Raw genomic sequence first — 21386 nt, 5'->3', positions numbered from 1 at the left:
TCTGAGTTTTGCTGAGAAGTCGTACTGAAAGAATACTCAGTTTATCATTTCAAACAGCTATTAAAAGACCCAAGATTTGCTTTTACATGTACAGTGCAACAACAGTTCAGCTGGCCTAAATGTTTGAAAACATAAAGAAGGAATGACTCTCTATTAACTAACTAATACTGGGAGGCAAGTATTATTCCAATTTCCCTTTTTATACAGCTGCTGGCAAACTAGTATAACTTAAAATATAGTTTCTTCAGCTACAGTGTGGATCATTTTGTTTTCCTGCCTTCTAGTGTTTAATTTGGATAGGGGACATGTTAGGACTACTCCCTAACAGTAAAGCAAATAAGAGGTTATACATTATATAGGTATTTAATACAAACACCTCTATCAAAGCTTTTTCTATTTTCCCCCTGCTTTTAAAGATATTATGCCATTCAAAGGGGTGAATAAGAGCAACGAAACTTTTAACTCCACATAACATTAAGATTTAGTTTATCTACAGCATTTTTACAAAGAGAAACAAAGTAATCTTCTTGTATTAGAATGTCCTTTTTCTGGTAATTCAAGTAGGTTACTGTCATCCTTAACATTATAGAGGTTAAGTGTGTACACCTACCACTAAAATTAAGCTTGAATGTTTGTTATTTTTGTTACAACAAACAAAACAAAACCAAAAACCAACCAAACAAAAAACTACAAAAACCCCTTAACATCTGCACTTTGGCTACAAAAATTCTTGCAGCGTAATTATTAGAAATCAGTGCTGAAGAAAGTAAGACTAATTTTTCATACTTCTGGCATATATACATTATCTTTACCAATTCAGTTTTTAACATATCTTGCTTTATTTTTTCAGGAATTTTATGCAGGTTTTGTTTTGTTTCTCTTCTCCCACCTGCTCCTGCCCTACTCTGTTAATTGCTGTACGTGTGACCGACTCACTCTTGCCAGATTAAATACCCAGAGAGGCAAGCCCACATAAAGAAATTAACAAGGCAATTCTAACAAACTGTAAAAAGAAACTGCTAGAAAAGAAGCTAGATTGATAATGCCACCAATTTAACTTAAATGTTCTGCTGATGACTAAGCTATCAGAGAATACACTTGAAACTCACTGTAGTATGTATATGCATATGTGATTCTTAGGATACTAATTAAGAGTGACGATTTCACTGCTGAAGTAAAATTCTTGCTGCACCCCCTGCAGGGTGGAGTAAGAACCCAGGTTTATCACTATGTAAACGTGATTCTCATGAATTAACATACAATCACCATTTTGAACAACTATGTGTACTTATAGCGTGACTGGGTAACTACCCTTAAATACAATCCTTATAAAAAGGCAATGGAGAAGTAGTGAACAGTTTATAAAAAATGCTGCTCCAAGATTTCAGGTGTGCAGAGCTGTAAGTTTACTTCAGAATAAAACACAGACATAGGGGAGAATCAAAACCTTTAGAGTTGAACTTGACCATATATTTGGACAAAGCAGAATTACACTGCATATAACAAACAGTAAAATTTCTTAAAAGTTGTTACAAATATTTTACTTTCTACCTGTATGATCATTAACATAGTTTACTATATCATGATTTTTTTCTAAAGTCTTAAAACAAAAACAATCTCTCTAAGCTACTTTCCAACAGTAAAATTTAAGTAAAATGCTTACATTCATTTGACAACAAAAAACATATTAAAAATGTTGTGTGGGTGGTGCAAGAGCTGCTCTTTCAGCTACAACTTTCTTCTGGGTTATTCCTGTGGAAAGAAAGAAAACAGTCTTGTTGTAATGTGTTAATAATCAAACTCCAAAACCTTTAAAGTGATCTGTACATGCATCTAATTACTTTCCATAGTGCAAAATGAACTGTCTAATCTTCAATTAACTGAACGATTTACCTTTTCCTCTTTGCGTCTGTCCTTTTCTTCATTATTCTCAATTGTTTCTTCCTCATCTTCCACAATCCCATCCCCTTGGTATTTGTCATGTGTCCACTTTGGACTGCTACCTGACTTTTTGAAGTTAAAACGCCCTCTGCCACGCTGGAAAGTACCACGACCTCTTCCTCTTTTGGCCCAATAATCCACACCATCATCTCTGTCATCATGCTGCAGTAACACCAGAAAAAGAGTAAGGTTAGATACTTCTTAAATGTACCACATAATGTTAGTACTCTGCTGTAGCAAATTTATAAAACAAAGTAACTGTTAAGAAGTTCTTTTCAGATCATACTTATTCTTAAAAGGTGTAATGCTGTAACTAAAACCACAGCAGAATTGTCTGAAGAGCCCTTATTCACTGTGGGTCAACTCTAATATTAGTAACAAATCACTTGTCTTTAATTTACACTCAGAATTAAGAATTACTAGTTTTGAGGGGGAGAAATTGTTACTTTAGAAGAAGCTCTAAGAAAGTGCTAGGTAACTTTAGCACAGAGGGAGTTCTTTATACATAATAAGAACCGTTAACTGAAGGCAATTTTCAGAAAACTTGCCCTACGTTGTGCAGGTGGGGCAAATTGAGTTCAAACTCTTTGAATCTAGTATTACCAAACAATAGCTGAGTTTTTCTGGTTAATAAGCCTTTGGTTTGCTTCCTTGCTACCAAATACAGCCTTACATAGTTTTGTATGTTTTCACAATCATTTCACACACTGCATTAAATCTACAAACCATTATTTAATATAAAAAGAGTTTATATTTAGAACGGTGAGGTACACTTGCTTCAACGTGTTTTTTAACTTGTGATTTGGAAAGAAGTCTGAACTATTAAGCATGTATCACACCCATATAATGCAGTTTAATTACACAGAAGTAGCTGAAGGGTGTCTTATTTAATTTAAAATATTTTTTGAAATTCAAGTTTAATAGCTGCAATTGATTGTTCTATTATCATTAACAGATTATCACATCTCTGTTTACAGATCAGAAGTTTAGGTATGTCTAGGAAGACAGAACTCCTTAAAGAAATACCTAAATTGTGACTGCATTATTTCCTAGTTACCTGTCAACATATTTGCGACAAGCTATAATGCTACAGGAGAAGGTCTCATCTTCATTACTGATAATTTTTCAATTATGAAACAATATCCTTCAAAGTTTGTATTATTATGGAAATAACTGGAGCAGAGGCCACACATTCAGTGCACTGCACTACTTGAAGAGTTGTTACATCAAGGGTCCTCCTTTCATAATCCAGATGGGAAAAAGGCATCAAAACTCTGGTGATTTTCTTATGACTATCACACTACTCAGAGCAGAAAACAGCTCCTAACAGAGTCTGCCTATGTACATGCACAAGTATTGTCAGCTTTTCCTGATCTTTCACTTCTGTAGACTTCCAGACCAATCTAAGAAAAATCTCAAATGTCATACAGATGTAAATCCAGGAAAACACTGCACAGGCGTTTTTGGCTTAAAGTTGGACTTTAATAAGTTTTGTCTGAACCTGCCTTCTTCCCCACTCCCTGATAAAAGTTTTGGAGATCAATTCCATGTTAGGCCTCAGTTATTGCCAGCCTGCTGCAGAAAGACAAAAGATAAGCAGAACCAACCACTACAGCCACCCTGACACTCTCACAGTTAACTCTAGTCCTTGTCCATACATGCATGCTACTTCTACACTTGTAGAAAGTTTGAAAAAACAAAAGCATGCATAAGACATCGAGTTCTCCACACCCACCAAGAAGTATTTCTTGCTTTTTGGGGTATATTCAGGATCCCATTCCTCTTCCTTCGGTCTCTTCTGAAAAGTAGTATTTGAGTTGCTGGGACCAGTATTTGTTCCAGCAAAGACTCCTCTGGCTCTTCCTCTGCCCCTAATTCGAAACTGATTAACCAAGACGTCATTTAACCATTTACATAACACCACAAAGTAGAGTTCAAGTTCTCTATTACTGAAAATATTTTCTGTGCTTAATTACAGTATCTGCAAGTGGAAAAACCATTTTCAAAGTCACGTACTACCTTAAGTAATATATTCAAGCATTCATTTTGAAATAATGATTCTATTAAACTTAATTGAAACACATTTGAGTTCTTGGCTTAAGTTCACCCACAACCACTGAAAAGAAATTTGACTGCTAGTAAACCACTGTGTTGGAACAAAAGGTCACAAGAAGCTTCTAAAGCTGTTCACAGACAAAAAAACAGGAGGAAAACTAGACTGAAACAGGGACAAAACTGTCAGGAGGAACAGAAAGATATTTATGGAGCCAATTTAATCATTTATGAGAAGGTGATTCTGAAATACACACTAACAGTGCAGTTTTCAAAGAAGTATATCCACTGTGTGTTACTCAAGCATTTTTAACTGAGATTCAAGAATGCACCTTAGGCCAAATTACGTTTCAAATGAGTAAATTCTTTACTCAGAAAAAAGTCAATAGTATGTATTGTACAGAATGTGGGTTTTAAATATTCTTTAAAATTAAACTGGGGTTTTAAAATGCTAGGCTAGAAAGTCTCACACCAAAACCACCCTTCACTGAGAATACACTAAGTAGTAATGTATGCAGTTATCTCAGCATGTAAATACTTAGCTTGTAAAAAACATTAAATGAGTTTATATCCTTCACCCAAGGGGAGAAGAAAGGTTAGTTTGGGAAGATAAGACTGTATTCTGTAGTAACTGCAGCTTTTAGCAATTTCCACAAACTACTTAAAACACAGAACTGCATCTTCAGAGTAACAGTGAAACACATGACTGGAAGCTAATTTATTTGTTAAAAATAAGCATGTTTCATAAACACAGATCAAAAATGTATTTAATTAATGAACTCAAAAGATCAGTATTATGCATACTTAGTTCCACAGAGCTCCAAACTCCTAATGCAGAATTTATGCTGGACAGATTTAAAATTACTCTGAAGTCAAATGGACTGTAACAATCTACAGAAGGCTCATAAGACCTACCCAATACTCTGGAGGAAAAAAAAAAACCAAAAAATTGTTTGGAGAGTCATTTGGAAAGGAAAATATTAACTGTACAAGGGAGGAAATAAGACATGCTTCTTTTATTTCCAACATCTTCACAAAATTAGGGCACAAAAGCAAAAACGGGGGGTGGGGGTGAGGGTCACACAGAATTATAACGGGCTTAAAAGAGAGGAAAAAAAAAAGGTATCAGCATCTCCTGGTATTCAGACCTGTGATCAGATTCCCTTCAGGAAAAACTTTATTAATACTTCCCCCTACCAAATCATCTTTCAGGTAAAGAACTACAGGACATTAAATCTACTATGGTGTTATCTTTATGGGCTTGCTTATTAGAAAGACTGCCACAAAAAAGACAGGAGTATATTTTCTATATAAAACTCACTTTAAACAGAGCTGCTACACAGAATTCTTTCAGATATGGATACAAATGACATTAGCATTGAAAAATTCTACTTATTCTTTTTTCTGTGCTCACACTTCAAAACTATTCATGATGCTTATGTATGGGAAGCCTAGAATCCAACGGAATCATGTACCAGCCAAGGTCAGTGAAAAACCACTGCTGATTTAACATGAGCTTGCTGGATAGGGGAGACGTTACATTCTCCAAGGCTTCCTATTAGGAGAAGGATTCAAAACCAAAGCATTTTTTTTATTCAAAAAGCAAAACAGTATTCACTGGAATGCAGCCACTATTAGTCTGTATTTACAAACACATTCCTACACTACCTGGTCTGTGTTTTTCAATACCATCCAAGATGTATCCCTAACGGGGAGATCTGAGTCAGCAGTTGGCCTATTTAGATTCACCTGCTCAGACACTTTGTTCCAAAAGCTTGTGTGTGACCATGTATAGTTAGGCAACATTAACCTGTTATCACTGCATAGACCGAATTGGCAGTCACTAGCAATTAAATTAGTAGAAATCTATTAACTTTCCAGCTCTCATCTACCTCAACTGCATGTAATGTAGCACCTCTTTCACAATACATATAATCTGGTTTTATAAAGCAGGAAGGCTTCAATGAATTGCAAGTTTTCTCCCACTAAATCTCCTTGAAAGGAGATGGAATCTTAAGCTCTCTTTTGTTTAACTTCTGTTTTGTTTATGCCATTATTTTACATAGCTAGAAATTGTACTGATAGTCATATTTGATGCCTACACCATCCATGAATTTATATACTTATGCCACATATTCCAAAGCATAACTATATAAAAAAGTAAGAAGAAAGGAGGAAATGATGCACTTTTAATGTTAGAAATTCAGAACTTGGAATTTTCCTCTAGGTGGCTACAGTTTTTTAGATGGAAGATTCAAGCCTCAAGTGCTGGCACATGCCACATGCACACTACGCTTATGTGTAGTTCAAAATATTTTTTTGACTGGCTAAACATTTATACAGGCTACATTAAGGAATTATTGTTAAAGTATGAAATTACTCTTATTAAGCAAAACAGTTTTTCCCAACCTACAAGGAAGTTGAATTTTTTGTGTGTTTAGCTGTGGTTTGGAGGTCTATTTTGCCGTGTTGTTGAGGGGTGGGTGTTTGGTGTCCATCTGTGAGTTGTTTCGGTGGACTTTTTTTTTTTGTTTGGGTTGTATATTGTTTTAAAGTGCTCCTTATCTTTTTCAAGGCCTCCTTTATTGATTCGTAATTTTTCCAAATGCTTATATGTTTCCCAATTATACATCAATAATTACATTAATGTGGAATCTGAAAGTTTAAGATTTTTCTGAAGACTACAGTGGTCAATATGCCACTTTCCAAATCACAATGCTTAAATACATTCCAGAGGTAGATCAGTGAGCTTTCATGCTCAGTGTCTAGTCAAAGCCAAAGAAACACAAAAATAACAAGCATACCATCTCCTCAATACAGCCGTTTCAAGGTTAACATATATTTTTAATTATGTACCATTCTCTATTTAAAAAGTTGCAGGCATTACACACAAAGGAGGGGAAAACCAAACCCAACGTGAGAGGGAAAAGCAGAAGCTGCAGGGAGCTAAGAGGTATCAGGACCCAAGATTTAAAATTTACAGAACACTGAGTTTTCAGATCCTGTTAGGAAACAGCATTATTACAGAAGAGCAAGAAATAATCAAGAAATCCTGTACCCCAAATCCTTATGCTAGGATCTCTAATGTCATGCTAATGCATATTTACATATCACAATTGCTACTGAGGGGTGCTGGGGAAATAAAGAGACTCAATATTTCAGGTTCAGTATATCACATAAAGACCTCAAGTCTGGCTTACCATGAATCACTACAACACTTCCTCATTTTCTTTGTTACACTATTACCATTAGTGAAGTGTTCATAATTTGGGGGAAGAATAGGAGAAAAACTTACAAAGGTGCCTCTTGGCCTGTTGACTCCTGCAAAACCAGAGTATTCTTTCTGCTCATGGTGGGTTTTGAATTCTTCATCTCTTTCTTTCTTGCAATCCTTTTCTTCTCGAGAACTGGATGAGGAAGAAGATGGGGAGGAAGATGGGGAGGACCGAGCACGGTCTTGGTCTCTCTTTTGTTTACTGAAAAATAAAAAAATATACTATGTGCTATTTTAAACGTACTAGATAGTCTGTAACATGCTATACTAAACCGGGTCTCTATATTTTATGAAAAACTAACCCCCTTCTGGTTATAAAGTCACACATATTTGAGATATTAAGGTGAAGTATATTTCCACTTTCCAGCCTCCTCTGACACATTTAAGTGCACTAAATGCATATTACTGCTGGTGAGTTGGAAAGCAGCAGTCTGCAAACTGCAAAATACAACTTTTCTAGATTTTGATGCCATGAAGAGATGCTGTTACTTTTAAGATCTGTCTTTCTTCTGAGGCAGAAAAACAGGAGTTTAAGGGAAAAAAACCCCAATTAACTTGTCACAGTTCAGTTTGCACACTGTTGAGAGGTATGGTATGGGCTTCCCTACATAAATGGCTGTAGGGAAATTAGCCAGTGGAAGACAATGTGGATACCAAAGTCAAAGTAAATGGGAAACAGGAAGTGTAAGTAAAAATTCACTTTATATACAGTACAAAGCAGGGAAAAAATTCCTACAGCAAAACTTTTAATAGCCCCATAGTGGTATTAACTTGACCCAATTTACAAGATTTAAGCATTCTATTCAAAGAGAGGTCATACCTGAAGTAACTCTTACCACTTCTACACAGTATCCACTGAGATATGTTAACATTTTTTTCTTAAAACAGCCCACTGGCTTAGACAAGAATTTAAAAATTCCCCTTCTCACCCATGTTAAAACCTAAGTATCAGTAAAATTCTCATACTCTGGGTGTTATGAGTTGAAAAAGTGCGGAATCAAGCATAACGAACCAAAGTTCTTACACAAACTGTTTATAGAAATGTACTGCATTGAAGTCCAACCTCCTGATGTAGCCTGGATAATAGGACAGATTAATTTGTCATTTTTTTTTTCAGTGTTAGCTTGCTATTCCAAAGTTTTTGTCCTCATCCACCATAAGCCGTGTAAAAGACAGATAATACATATTTGCTGTAAAACAAATAATTTTAATTGTTTAAAATTAAATGTTCCATTATACATTGAAAATTGAAAGCAATTAAGCTTACAATTATAAAAGGCTAATTAGAAGCTAAAATCCTCTATAGGGACTTCAAATATTTACCTGTCATCTTTGTAAGATTTGTAATCCTTGTAATCTTTTGGAGTTTTCTCCTGCTTTCTTGACCCACTGGATTCCCTGGAACCCTTTGAGTCTCCTCGCTCTTTACTTCGTTCTTTTCTACGTCGGTCAATGTCATGCCGAAGATCAGCAGAATCACACCTTAATTTTTTATCTCCCTGTAAACAAATACATATTTTGCAACAAAATATTGAAATAAAACAACAAAAGAATCTCAGTGAAAAGGCAAACTGTGCATCAATTAAAATAAACAGAATTTACCTATTTTTCAACAAACTTCAGCACACAAATTGACCTTGCCCCTTACATGCAATGGCTACATCTAAAAAAAGAACAGCTAAAAAATTCAATTTCAAACAAGCATTCCCATCAAACTAATTGGTGTCATGATACAGACCACAATACATGATTTGAGGAGATAATTAAGTATTCATTTCTTCTGGTGAATTGTTTTTAAACAGAGCACATGCACCTTTGCAGTTCAACCACACTACTCACTGACCATCTTGGTACTTTTCCCTCTGCCCCCAAGCCTATTCTTTGTCCTTGGGCAGCTCAGTGGTCAAGCAACATGCAAGAAGGAAGGAAGCAGGGCAGAAGACTTGACCACACCATTAATATAGCAAAATCACGCTACATTAACCAGCTTCTTTATAACGTGTTTTACTCAAAGGAAAAGAAATTCTAAATGCCAAGTACTCTAGGTACAATGAATACACAGAAAACCAGAGATTAAGTTGAGATTTAAAATGAGACTAAGTTTATTAAGTTTAGAAGCACAGACAGAACATTTACTTAGAACCTACTTTTTGACTTTCTTCCTTAAAGACTCTCTCTTCACCTGTTAAACGGGTATGCTTCCTCAGGGTACTTGGAGAGATGTCAATCCTCCTAAATGTAAAATAAAAGCAGTGTTTTGCCATACATGTACAGGACTGTTAACACCCTCAGACATTTCACTTAACAGAAAACTGACAAACAAGACATTTTTGCAGCAGAATAAACTTTTTGCATTATTAAACCTCACCATCAGAACACAGAAGCAGACTAAAAATGAAAAATCATAGTTCTGTTCTGTGTGAAGTATGCTAAAAACAAAAATACAGAAAACAGGCAGACTGATGTCTAATATTTTAAGTATAGCTTGGAAGACAAAAAATGTTTAATGATTTATTTCAAAAGGACCAGTATATGTAGCCAGTTGAAAGCCCACCCCCTCCAAGAAACCATCAGCACTATGACAAGTGGGCTGTAAAGTCTAAAATTCTTAACAAGAAAAATTGTGAAGTTAGATACTGTATCCTCACATGCAACACAAATATAGTACACTGCATCATAAAAGTAGAGCACATGATCAGACACTACATCTGCATGCCTACCTTCTTACCTTTTAGATTCTCAGATTTTTCAAAAAACTGCTGTAAATTAACACACACAAAAACTAAAGTAGTATGAGATGGAACATTTCACACTGAAGAAGAAAGATGCATGTACAGGGCTTCCTTTCATCTTCAAGACATATGCCCCTCAATATTTGAGCACTGCATGTGAGAAAAGTAAATATATCCCAAATGAGATACAGAGGTAGAGAAGACATCTGTCACAAAACCACAGATGAAGCCAGACCTGAATCAGATGAGTTCTCTTTTACAGAAGATTTTCTTTTTCCACATTTTGTAATTATACAAATTACCTCATCATTAGAAAAAGTATTTTGGGTTCTCAAAAGAAACATTAGAATACATTACTTGAAACACAAAGCATCTGTATATGCAGTTAACATATACCTATGTATTTCTGGGCTCTTTTGTCGGGTACAGTGTTCTTCAGTTGCTTTTTGATAAGCAGTGAACCTCTCATTTAGTGTCATTCCAGCCGACTTGAAGTATTGCTCTGTTGGTTACAATAGAAAATAAAATACTGTTTCATTAGTTTAATTCAACTGACACATATTTTACTCCAGACAGAAAGGCAAGTAGCAGGCAAAACCCACAGTGCTTTCAAAAAATTTATCAGGGCAAGCAAATGTGGCATTTTCCCTATTTTTACACACTGTAACCCAAACAAAATAGCAGCGTACAGCATCACTGCAAGTCTACTATGCCATGACTGTATCACATCTAATTCAAGCTTCATTTACTGACTGCACTTGCCCATTTTCAGTGACATTTCCCTCTAAGGATAAAGAACAATTTCGTAAACTATTATTTTATACTTTGCCCACAAGAGAAAGTGAAATTACTTTTGTGTCATGAATACTTGCAGCAAGTACACTTAACCATTCATCTCATCTTTAACTTAAAATAAGAATTAGTGAAAACATTGAAGTACTGTATGCTTCAGTAATTACATTAATGACCTAACAAGTCTTTTCTTAAAGGAATACAATTTCTTGATTGGGTGATGATAAACAATACAATTAACACACCTAGGCATAAATAAATTCATTTAAGCATCTGGCATCTTGGCAAACTTGACAACTTCTCTGACAAGTTTTCTCCTTCCTTCCAAGACAGTTAAATTAGCCACAGCAAAACTCAGTTTTTAAACCAGCTCAACAAATGTGTTTAAATGTAATATAGAAATACATAAAGTCATGAGCTATGAAATGTTACATATGAAGCAAGCTATCTGCTTAACAGGTCAACATACATCTGTATCAACTTACCGCCCGGCATCCAGAATTTGTCTCATAACCAACCATTAAAACTTGAAACGGCCACTACAAGGGTAGTGCCTCAATCATAATTCCATCAAACACAGGAATTTGAGCTAGCAATTCTGTTTTTATGCCATTTTTGCCAGGAAGACAGAAGGTTCAACTTTGCCTGTTTGGCATCTGTATCTTTCAACAGCTATTTTACTTTTGAAACATGGATTTTGCCATTTCAAAACACATTCCAGGACCTAGTTACAATGAAAAAGAAAACATCACTGGGCATTTTCAGCTCTACATTAATAAAGAGCTGTTCAGACTGGTCGCATCACACCAATAATGAACACAACTTCAGTTTGTCAAAAAAGTTACAAAAATTCTGATTACAGACCACAGTAAATCTGAAACTTAAAGAGATGTTCTGCTTTCAAAAAAACCATAACAGTACATATCCTAGTAACCTGACCAGACAGGCTATTAAATTATCAGATATTCAACATACAAAAATTTACAGAAAAAGTCTATTCTGTGATTGACATGTGAGAGTTCCACCAGTATTATTTTCACCTACATGTATATATGTACCATATAAGCAAAAATTTACAGATGCTCTCACTGGATTGAGTCTTACATTTCTTTACATATCAACAGATACGTTCACAAAAAATCATTATACACTAAACAGGTATCCCAATAATTTTTCTAACTAATACATCATCATAGTCCATTACTGTTGACTATTACTTTGTAAGTAATTCAATATGAAGGAAATAATTTGGCCTTGGTAATCTGAATTATGTCAACAAAATTAAGATTTTTAACTGAACTTCAACATATGTTTCTAGCACACAAATCTCAGCAATTTTAGAAGCTAATGCATCTTAAAAACAACACATACAGGCAGGTTCATTGAAACTGCTACCTAGTTACACATTTCCACTTTTCCCTTTACTGTGATGATATGGGAAAATTACTTCCACCAGCTTTGTGTTATCTCAGTTAGATTTAACACAACAACGAGACAACAGTCCAGTGAAATAAAGCAACTGCTATAGAAAAAAGGCATTTAAAGAACACTCCAGACATCCCCAAGAGATTTTAGGAATTATTTTCCCACCAAAATACTTCCAAGGATATACTACCTAAGTGAAGTATATCTACTTTGATGGTTCAGGTTTGGATTTCAGTGGTTTTGGGGGAGGACTTGGGTTGTGCTTGGTTTGTTGAGGATTTTTGGTATTTACAGAAAGTAGCCACTACTGTTATATCAGAAAACAACGAGTGTACACTCATTTACTAGAGGTTTATTTAGCCAGTGCCAAGTTTGTGTAAGTGAAATTCCTGAAAATACTGTCATATAGGAGTAAAACATTATCACCATGAACTTTACTACCATTTAAAATACAATTTTTCTTAAATCTTGCTGAGAAAAAAAAAAACCTTCTAATAAGAATGTGGAAATTACCTCTGAGGTGTTCTAAAACTAATGCCATTTTATTTACAGTCCAAAAACATCTGTCAACCCACACTGCAGCATTTAATATAAAAGTGTATGTTAAGACTCAATAAAATAAAATTACCAAAACTGACCAGTGTGGTATGTTTGAACTACACTGCAGAAATTCAAACTTTTTATGCTACTTAGGCTCAGAAATTTATCCAGAAACACAGAATACAAGCTATTATACTCTACATTGCTTGTGGTTTTTTTGTCCTAGTTTCTGTGGCTATTATTTTTCTAATTATTTTCATGTATACCTCAACAGGAAGAAAGTATGGTTAAATCACAACATTAGAAGAGGCCAGAAATCTCCCTGGACTAGAAACAGCAAACAGATTTAAATGAACTTGCCAGACACATATCTGGTACAATACACTAAATGCATACCTTTGACATGGTGAACCAAGGACACAATGTGCTGAATAAATGACTCTGATGTGCTTTTGCTGGCCTGTGGCAACTTAATGTGGTCAAAGATGGATCGGAACTCTTGCTCCTTCTTGACGGAATGGACAAGTGTGCTAGCAAGCAGCCTGTCTTTAGTCAAGGAAGCAGGTCTAAAATGCATCAACAACAAAAGAGACACACAAAAAGAAACCACTAGTTTAAATAAATATGAACAACACTGCAAGCGGGTGGAGAACCACACTGTTAAGTGGAATAATTTACCTATTGGAATCATCAAGAGGTACTGGTGCCATTTTGAGTTTAACTTCAGGACGATGGGAGTCACTGGCTATCATTTTGATCCTAAGTGGGCTCTCCTCTCTGAAGGTGGATTTTTCTCTCGCATCCAGATTCTTGTGTAGAGGAGGACTGTAATCAAAGAGTTCTTTGAGCTTTTCAGACTTTACCTGCTCAGGTGACTGAGTTTCTTTCTTCATCATTAGTCTCTCAGAACTCTTGTCTTCTTCCTTGTGCTTATCTTTTGTTGCACTAGGCCTTTCCACTACATAGCCAGTCTCTTTAAGCTTATAACTTTTCTCATCTCTAAATCCATCGTTCTCTCTATTGCCCTTGATTGGTATTTTAGATTTGTATTTGGTTCCTTCCTCCTCAGCATTCCGATGAGATGCAGTAGGAAAATTTTTACCCTGATCTGCCAGGACAGATTTTCTGAACTGTCTGTAATCCTCTGTCTCCTCTGTGTCCTCCCCTTCAGAGTCATTAAATTTCTCCTTCCCAGTCTCTTTATCAACGAAAAAATCTAAAGTTTCCTGTTCCTCCCATTCCCTTTCTCCCTCTGTCCTCCCTTTTTCTGATCCTCTCTCCTTCTGGGCCTCCTTCTCCCTGGTATTACCCCTATCAAGCAGGTATACTCTAGACTCTTCATCTGTGTACCTGTGGATAGCAAAGAAGAGACTGGTAACTCTGGATTGCATTCATTCCAGTTCACTTGCATTCCTCTTTCGTGTCAATTCCACACCAAGAAGAAGATGAAAATACATTCCTCCAAGCAATTAACTTTAGCATGCAGTGCCTGGCACACCATTAACACTGTATTCACTGTCATTCATGCCCTAATGGAGGCATCTGAAGAATATAATGCCTTACTGTAGAATGCCTAGAAATTTACTTGATTGTTTTCCTAAGCAGTACCCAGTTTCACATTCCCTTACACTAGTAATTTTTTCCATCAAATTCACACGGTTTGAAAATTCAGACCACAACTCATTTTTGCACTTCATCTACTGAAAGAGTTCAAGCAGTAGCACAAAAAAGTGAATTCTTTTCAAGATCCTGCACATTACTAAGATAATTCCACAATCTGGCACAGGCTTAGTGCATTCAGTATATTGTGTTCAAGCAAGGAACCTTTAGAAGGCAGCTCTCCTAAACACAGAAACACACCAATTAATTATTTCAGCCACTGCCTTATCTGTATGCTATGTTCACACAGGTGCTAATACATATTTCAACACATCTAATCCAAGAGAAGTTCTATTTTTGATCTCCTAAGCAGTATTTTTTTACATAATAAATCACTGACTAGACAAATTAATTTAAACGCCTACAATCAAGCCTATATAGCATAGTCACAGATTGAACTCATTTTGTAAGAAATCTGCTGAAACACCAGTCACATTAGAAAGAAGAGCCTATTGTCAGTAAGACTTTTACAACTTTACTACTATGTCAAACTTTTTAAGAACAAATTGAATAATTTTACATTCACTGGAATATATACACGGAACTTCCTTCACATTGACAGCATTATATTCCCAGAATACCAACACCTGCCCTCTTTGATAAGTAAGGCAATTCAAGACATCAAAGCTTTCATATTGCACCACACAATTAGCAATTGATGCTATTTATGTCAACATAAAGAAATTATTGCACAACATCAACATTTTTAGACTTCCAGAATATTTACATTTCAAACTCCACAAAGCATTAAAATTTTGAAATACCTGAACAGAGTTCATTATCAAGCCAGCAAGTCTGATGCACTATTCCAATTAAGATTTTTCTTAATAGGAAAAAATTGAGTACAAGAAAATAAACCATAGAGGAAAAGCACAAATCAATTCTTCCTCAAAGATACATGCCCCTATCTCCACTAGCCAACACTCAAGGCCTTGAAGCATCCTAGCAAGAAAAGGCATATGTATCTTTCAAGCTCAATTCCAACCAGACTAGTGTTACTAGCATTCCACAGTGCATTTTTCCAAGGCAATAGTGATAATCTTGGTGAAACTCTAACATTTTTTAAGAGGTAACAGTAGGCTTATAACTTGGCTCTTACCTTTTCATAAACTTTCCACCTTTTGCAGTTTCCTGCTCACCACCCTCGGGATAAAACGACCGCACTCGAGCCTCCTCACGGGGGGCACTCTGTGATGGGATTGTCTTTGCAGGGCTTCTCCTCGAAGGGATATGATGCAATGGGCTATTCTGAGAAGGACTATAGCGGCTAGAACCATTTCCAAGAGAACCAGAGCCAGATCTCTCAGGACTATGCTGAATGGAATGGGAATGCTGAGGTGTGTCCTTTGCTGAGTGGGCTGTGCTAAGCAGAGGGGCATCAGAGCAAGATGAACTCTGACTAGGTGGGGTGGCAATAGAAGGACTATGGGGTGACCGTGGACTGTTATCATACGCCGAAAGGCCAGGCCAAATGTCGCCAGAAGCTGCTGATGATTTGTTAAAGTCGTCAAGAGACTCTGATGGGTCATGTTCAAATGTATCTTTCTGTTCATCTTGCGATTTATTTTTCAAGGGACTGTCTTGCAAGGGAGCCCCTTCAGTTTTCTTTGCCTGCTTTTCCAGAGATGCGCGTCTTTTGGAAGAGACAGGTGATTTGCTGTATGGGGATGAAGAACGAGATGAAGAAGACCTTGGGGACCTGGAGGATCTGTAAGATCGACGAGACCTGCTCCGGGACCTCTGGGAAGACACGGACCTTCGTTTTGGACTTCTGGAACGTGAGCGGCCACGCCTAGGGCTTCTGGAGTGTCTTCGGTTCCACACAGGCCTATAACCTCCACGATGGTATCTACCACCTCCTCCTTGATAATACCCTCTACCTCTTCCTCTGTAACCATAGGGACGTCTCATTCCTCTATTATTTCTGTAATCTCTGCGATAATCTCTAGAATAAACACGATCTCTGCTCCGAGATCGGGAATATGTCCTTGACCGAGACCTAGAACTAAAATTAAAAAGCAAACATTTAACAACTGGAAAATTTGGGGGGGGGGGGGGGGGGGGGGAAGTAGTGGCTTGACGCAAAAAGCTAGATTTCTCAAAATGCAATCAGCATGGTAAAGAATGCAGACTCCTGGCCTTAAAGTAACTTCTGCAATCTCTATTTATTATTTCTGTAATATATTAATTATAATTAACACATCTATATTGCCAAGGACTGTGAAACCTGGTATCACATGATTAAGACACTACCAGCCCCAGTGGCCTTCCCAGCCATTTTATTAGAGAACATCACCACTGTGGAACACAGCATTGCGTTGCTCAGCCACCAGAGTTCACAGCCTGGAACATGGAGTGACATGACCCCCAGTTTAGTATGCCAGCTTGTGGATGGCAGCAGCTGAGGCAGCAAACACTCAATTGACCCAATTATTTTATGGGGTATGGTAATGTCCATTAACAAGTAAGATGAGGAAAACACTGGAGGCAACTGAGAAGAAGAAACACAGCAAAGCTTATCTACTAAAGCCTTAAATTTAAAAAAAGTTCAGATACAAAAAGCTTAATGAAAAACAACAGTACAGGAAAAGAGAATGGATGAAGAAAACATCAGATCAGGGAAGGGAATAATCAAACAGGCCAGAATCATGAAGAACCATCAGCATTCTGAAGTTACCTTGAGACACATGAAAAGAAGAAAAAAATTAAACAGAAATTACACCCAAAGCATAGTTTACCTACTGCCTAAAATTAAACAGGATCCCAGGCTCACTTCTGCCACAGCGTCATGCAAGTGAAAAACATTTTCCAGACAAAAACTAATATCCCAAATCACCTTTTCACACAGTAAGACATCAACTTACCTGTATCTCTTTTTTCTTGAATGTGATCTGGATCTTGACCTAGAGCTGGACTGAGATCTGGACTTCGACCTTGACGAATGTGATCTAGAATTAGATCGACCCATTTTTGCCAGTAGATCTACTCCTTCCCAAAAGGAAAAGCAACGAGAGGAGGGGAAAAAATGGAAGCAACCATTTAGCATCCATATAGATGATACAAATGAACAAAATTTGCATCTACTAAAATGACACTATTAGAAAGAAGTATAGCATTTAAACAAAAACGCTTTGGAGACAAGGTAAGTATATTTATTAGTAAATTAAAAGCTTAATCACATTTTAAAGAATTTAACACTGCTGCTGTGCATACACTTTCTTTAAAAACATGATGTGTAACAGTAAAAGGTTTTTTCCACATTCAATTGCGTGTAGATCCTGTAGAAGAGAGGAGGCAGTAGAAAATGAAACATTTCTGCAAATTAAGGCAAGAATAATATAACTCTGGACATCTTAATATATTGTAACAAAATCCTAGCTACTGTGCAGTTTGTAATTCCCTTGCATTTCCAATGCACTGTTCCTTCTCCAGCAGGAGTTCACAGTCCTCTACAATGCACCTTTTACTTGAGCAAAGAAAAAACCCTGAAGTTATTTGGTCCAGCAGTTGTTAGTTTGACCCACAGGTATTATTTCTCTCAACCACATGTACTGGAGTTCATCACTCTGATCCAAATTTCCACTGCTCAAGATGCCCGTCCTGCATCTTTTTAGATTAACTTTGCTTTTTAACCTACACATAAAATGCACAGCCAACCTAAAGATTTTAACGATTAGTTAAACAATATGGCTTGCAACAAGATTCAACATCCTACAGCACAAATTAAGCTATGAAAACTACAACTGATTATAAACCAATGAGAACTAAGAGAAAGTAATTCATAATAAACTATCATTTCTCCTTACGCAAGTTGTAATAGATATTTAGAATTAGTGCCAACCATAAAAAATACACACCTTTTCCTTTTCTTTTCGGATCAGTGGCTAAAAATCCCCAATTTAATTAATAAAAACTTTGACCCATTACCATTTTCTTTTGAAATTGCCCAGCTTTAAAAAAAAAAAAAAAAAAAAAAGAAAGCATCACATTAGACAACCTGAATACAAGCTATGATCAAGTAACATTTTCAGGCCTTTGAATGCTCAATTATCATTGTTTAATAATAATTAAAACAGAAATGGTAATAACCAAACATTTTCCTTTTGTATTGCAAACAGGCTTTAAAGCATAGCATTACTAAATCAAAAATACTAGCTCAACACAACAAACACTTTCTGTCTTACATAATCTTTCTCATTACCTGGGTGGTATTTCAATTATGTAAAGACAAAAACAACATTAAGAGTTTAAATTAAAGTTAACTAAAATACAGAGACTCCAGACACATCTAAGAGAACCCAAAAGGGAAAAGCAGACCAACTTTTCTCCTATCAACTGGTTCCTCCTGCCCCATATGACTTCCCCCACAAGAGTTTGCATGGCCTTGAGAGATGTAACCTCATCTACCTCAACTACCCCAGCAAAAACTGAACTTAAACCAGCCTTCCATGTAACTCAGAAAAAAATATTTACCTTGGCGAAGAAGAGTATGTTGAACGCTCTTTTATATTGGCTTCTTCCACTAAAAAATCAAATGTGCAAAACCTATACTCTGAAGATATTTTCTAATTCATTGCATTCAATTAAACTTACAGAAAACATCTTATAATCTCTTAGGATCAATACTCACAGGCGACATAAATTTAGACCTTTAAAACTGTTTAAGACATGCCAATTTTCCAAGAGTGACAGAAAACAAAACGTGGTGGGGGTTTTTTCTGTTACAAGTAATTATCAAACCAAACATCAGATGCACAATATAATATAACTTAATCTCATCTTTAAACTATTTGCATTCTATGTATGACAAGTAAAGCTGATCTTTACAAGACAGTTTTATATACTGTGGCTTCTTACTGCAAGCATAAAATTTAGGAAAGCAAAAGAAGATTTAATTTTCAATAGCTGAGTTCTATCAGAACATTTAAAAAATAATTAAGCTAAACTTACCTCAAACTGTTAGTTGGTGTCAATGAAGAAATTATTTCAAAACTCTGTGCTTTCAGCAATACTGATTCCTACAGAACAAAAAGCGAGACTATCAAAGACATGAACATTTGCTAAAAGGCAGCACCTTTTGGCTTAAATGGGTTAAAACATTAATCTTTTGCTCATGAAAAGACAACACATAAGAAATAGCAAATTTACTCTTGGGCTCAGTGATGCTGCACACTAAGACTGGAGCAGCTCAAGAGTCTGCCACTGCCAAGTGGCAAATCCTACTCCCTCTCATTATGTGATCACTCCTTCCTCAACCCTGGTAACAGGGCTGTGTAAGATTATCCTCACCTTCACAGCAGCCCTGACAGCCTTCAGATCCTCCAGTGACCAGCTCTTGATATGTAGAAACCACTTTCATTTAACTAGGTTATCCAAGTGGCTTAATGAAGGGCCAAACTGAGCTGGATTATGGAGCAAATAACAGCATGCAGCCAGAAAGAGGGAGGAAAAAAGTACAGTGGCAAACTGTTAGACCAGTTTGAGCTCTAGCACACAGCTCTGCACTTCACTAGAGATATCTTACTGGGAAAAAAAAATGGGGATAAGAACTCAGGCCAACAGTGAAAGCTTAATCTTTAGGTTTCTCTTGTATTATTTACACAAGCATTACTCTAGTACAACTTCTTGTTTAAAATGCATACATATATGATTTCACCTAAAGAGCCAACATCTTCAAGAACTAGCTCTTTTACAGTTATGGAGAAAGGAAGCATAATGATAATAACAAAACCAGTCTCAAATGTATGAGATTTTCACTGGCCTCAGTTTTTAATTATCTCCAAGCCTTAAGACTATGTACATTTGTAGTCTGACTCAACACTAAGCACACTTTTCAATTCCACTCAACCAACAAAACAGGAATTTTACCCCAGTTCACTACAGACAGGCTGGAACTCCAGAAATTCTGCAGCTCAACAATTCAATTAATTAAATCCAAAGGCATAAGACATTGACTGCTCCTAAAGGACACTTCCACACTTGACCATAGGTCTTTTCTTCATCTAAAAGAAGAAATGTAGCATTTGTGTTCATAAACACTGCTTTCGAAAGTCCACTTACCATTCACTAGTAGTGACCAAGATATTTCCAATTTCTACAAAATATATGCTTTATTAAGATTAAGTTTTTACTTCTCATCATCAGCAAGCATGAGTCTCTGAAGGAGCACAGTAGTGTATCGGACCATTTCAGATTTTGTCTAGACAAAAGGCGAGATGGTATTAGCCAGTAAAGGGTAACGAAGGCATTCAGAAGTCTAGTACAGAAAAAGCAATACAAACTTCAATTTCAGGCTGAGATTTTAAATGAATATTTAAATAATCTGTATTTCTGACTTAAACTGGTGTTAGCTGAAATCCCAAATCCTAATTTAGACAAGTCTTTAGATCCTAGGGAGATAGAACAAGATAGTTGCCCCACTTTTCAAATCTTTAAGTAGAAGATAAGATCTTAAATTACCATAACTCAAACTTTGGTAATCAGTCTTAGTCTTAGTCAGTCTGCAGTCTTAGAAATATTTTCTAGCAACTGGCAAAGGTGAAAAGCAGCCACACTTCCCTTTTTTTAAATAATCCATTAGCTATACCACATCCAACCCTGGCAGCTAAAACATATCTGCTACCTTTTTCCCATTTAAGTCTTTTAAGAAGAGTACAGATGTAATGTGTTTTGGGGTTTTGTTTGCTTGCTATTTAAAAAAAAAAGCATATTGAATAAAAAAACCTTAACTACTGAATAAAAAACATGTAACTATTCGCAGCTTTTGTTTCCATTTAATTGTAATAAGTAGAAGCTTGACACACAAGACTCACTTATCCAAGCAACACTTTACTTAGGAACAGAAGCAAAAAGACTACACAGCTGAGGGTTTTTTTTTGTCTGTGTAAATATTCTTATAATATGCAAGAATCTAAAATTTTATTAACCTTTATTAAAGCTCATTTAGAAAAGAACTGTGGCAGTACCAGGAG

The 21386-nt window shown here is 36.1% G+C and overlaps 1 protein-coding gene across 10 annotated transcripts; it reads right to left on the bottom strand.

The window, feature by feature from the left end:
• Nucleotides 1–1391: 1391 nt before the first annotated feature.
• On the bottom strand, nucleotides 1392–21040 carry BCLAF1 (BCL2 associated transcription factor 1). 10 transcript variants are annotated; one of them, XM_062490107.1, is made up of 13 exons: nucleotides 20476–21040; nucleotides 19366–19433; nucleotides 17280–17403; nucleotides 15515–16420; nucleotides 13435–14106; nucleotides 13153–13322; nucleotides 10396–10501; nucleotides 9415–9499; nucleotides 8591–8766; nucleotides 7289–7469; nucleotides 3677–3823; nucleotides 1894–2103; nucleotides 1392–1752 (listed from the first exon to the last, which is right to left on the bottom strand). In XM_062490107.1, the coding sequence occupies exons 3-13, from the start codon at nucleotides 17381–17383 to the stop codon at nucleotides 1747–1749; spliced, it is 2763 nt and encodes a 920-aa protein (XP_062346091.1). In that variant the 5' UTR covers nucleotides 17384–17403; nucleotides 19366–19433; nucleotides 20476–21040; the 3' UTR covers nucleotides 1392–1746. The 10 variants fall into 10 exon arrangements, 8 of the variants coding, with proteins under 8 accessions (XP_062346091.1, XP_062346093.1, XP_062346092.1 ...); XM_062490109.1 differs by lacking the exon at nucleotides 20476–21040 and having other exon boundaries at nucleotides 9415–9496; nucleotides 19366–19779; XM_062490108.1 differs by lacking the exon at nucleotides 20476–21040 and having other exon boundaries at nucleotides 17280–17397; nucleotides 19366–19778.
• Nucleotides 21041–21386: the final 346 nt, after the last annotated feature.

Source organism: Cinclus cinclus, chromosome 3, assembly GCF_963662255.1.
Source record: "Cinclus cinclus chromosome 3, bCinCin1.1, whole genome shotgun sequence".
Classification (NCBI taxonomy): Eukaryota; Metazoa; Chordata; class Aves; order Passeriformes; family Cinclidae; genus Cinclus; species Cinclus cinclus.
This window is presented reverse-complemented; position numbering and strand designations above follow the sequence as displayed.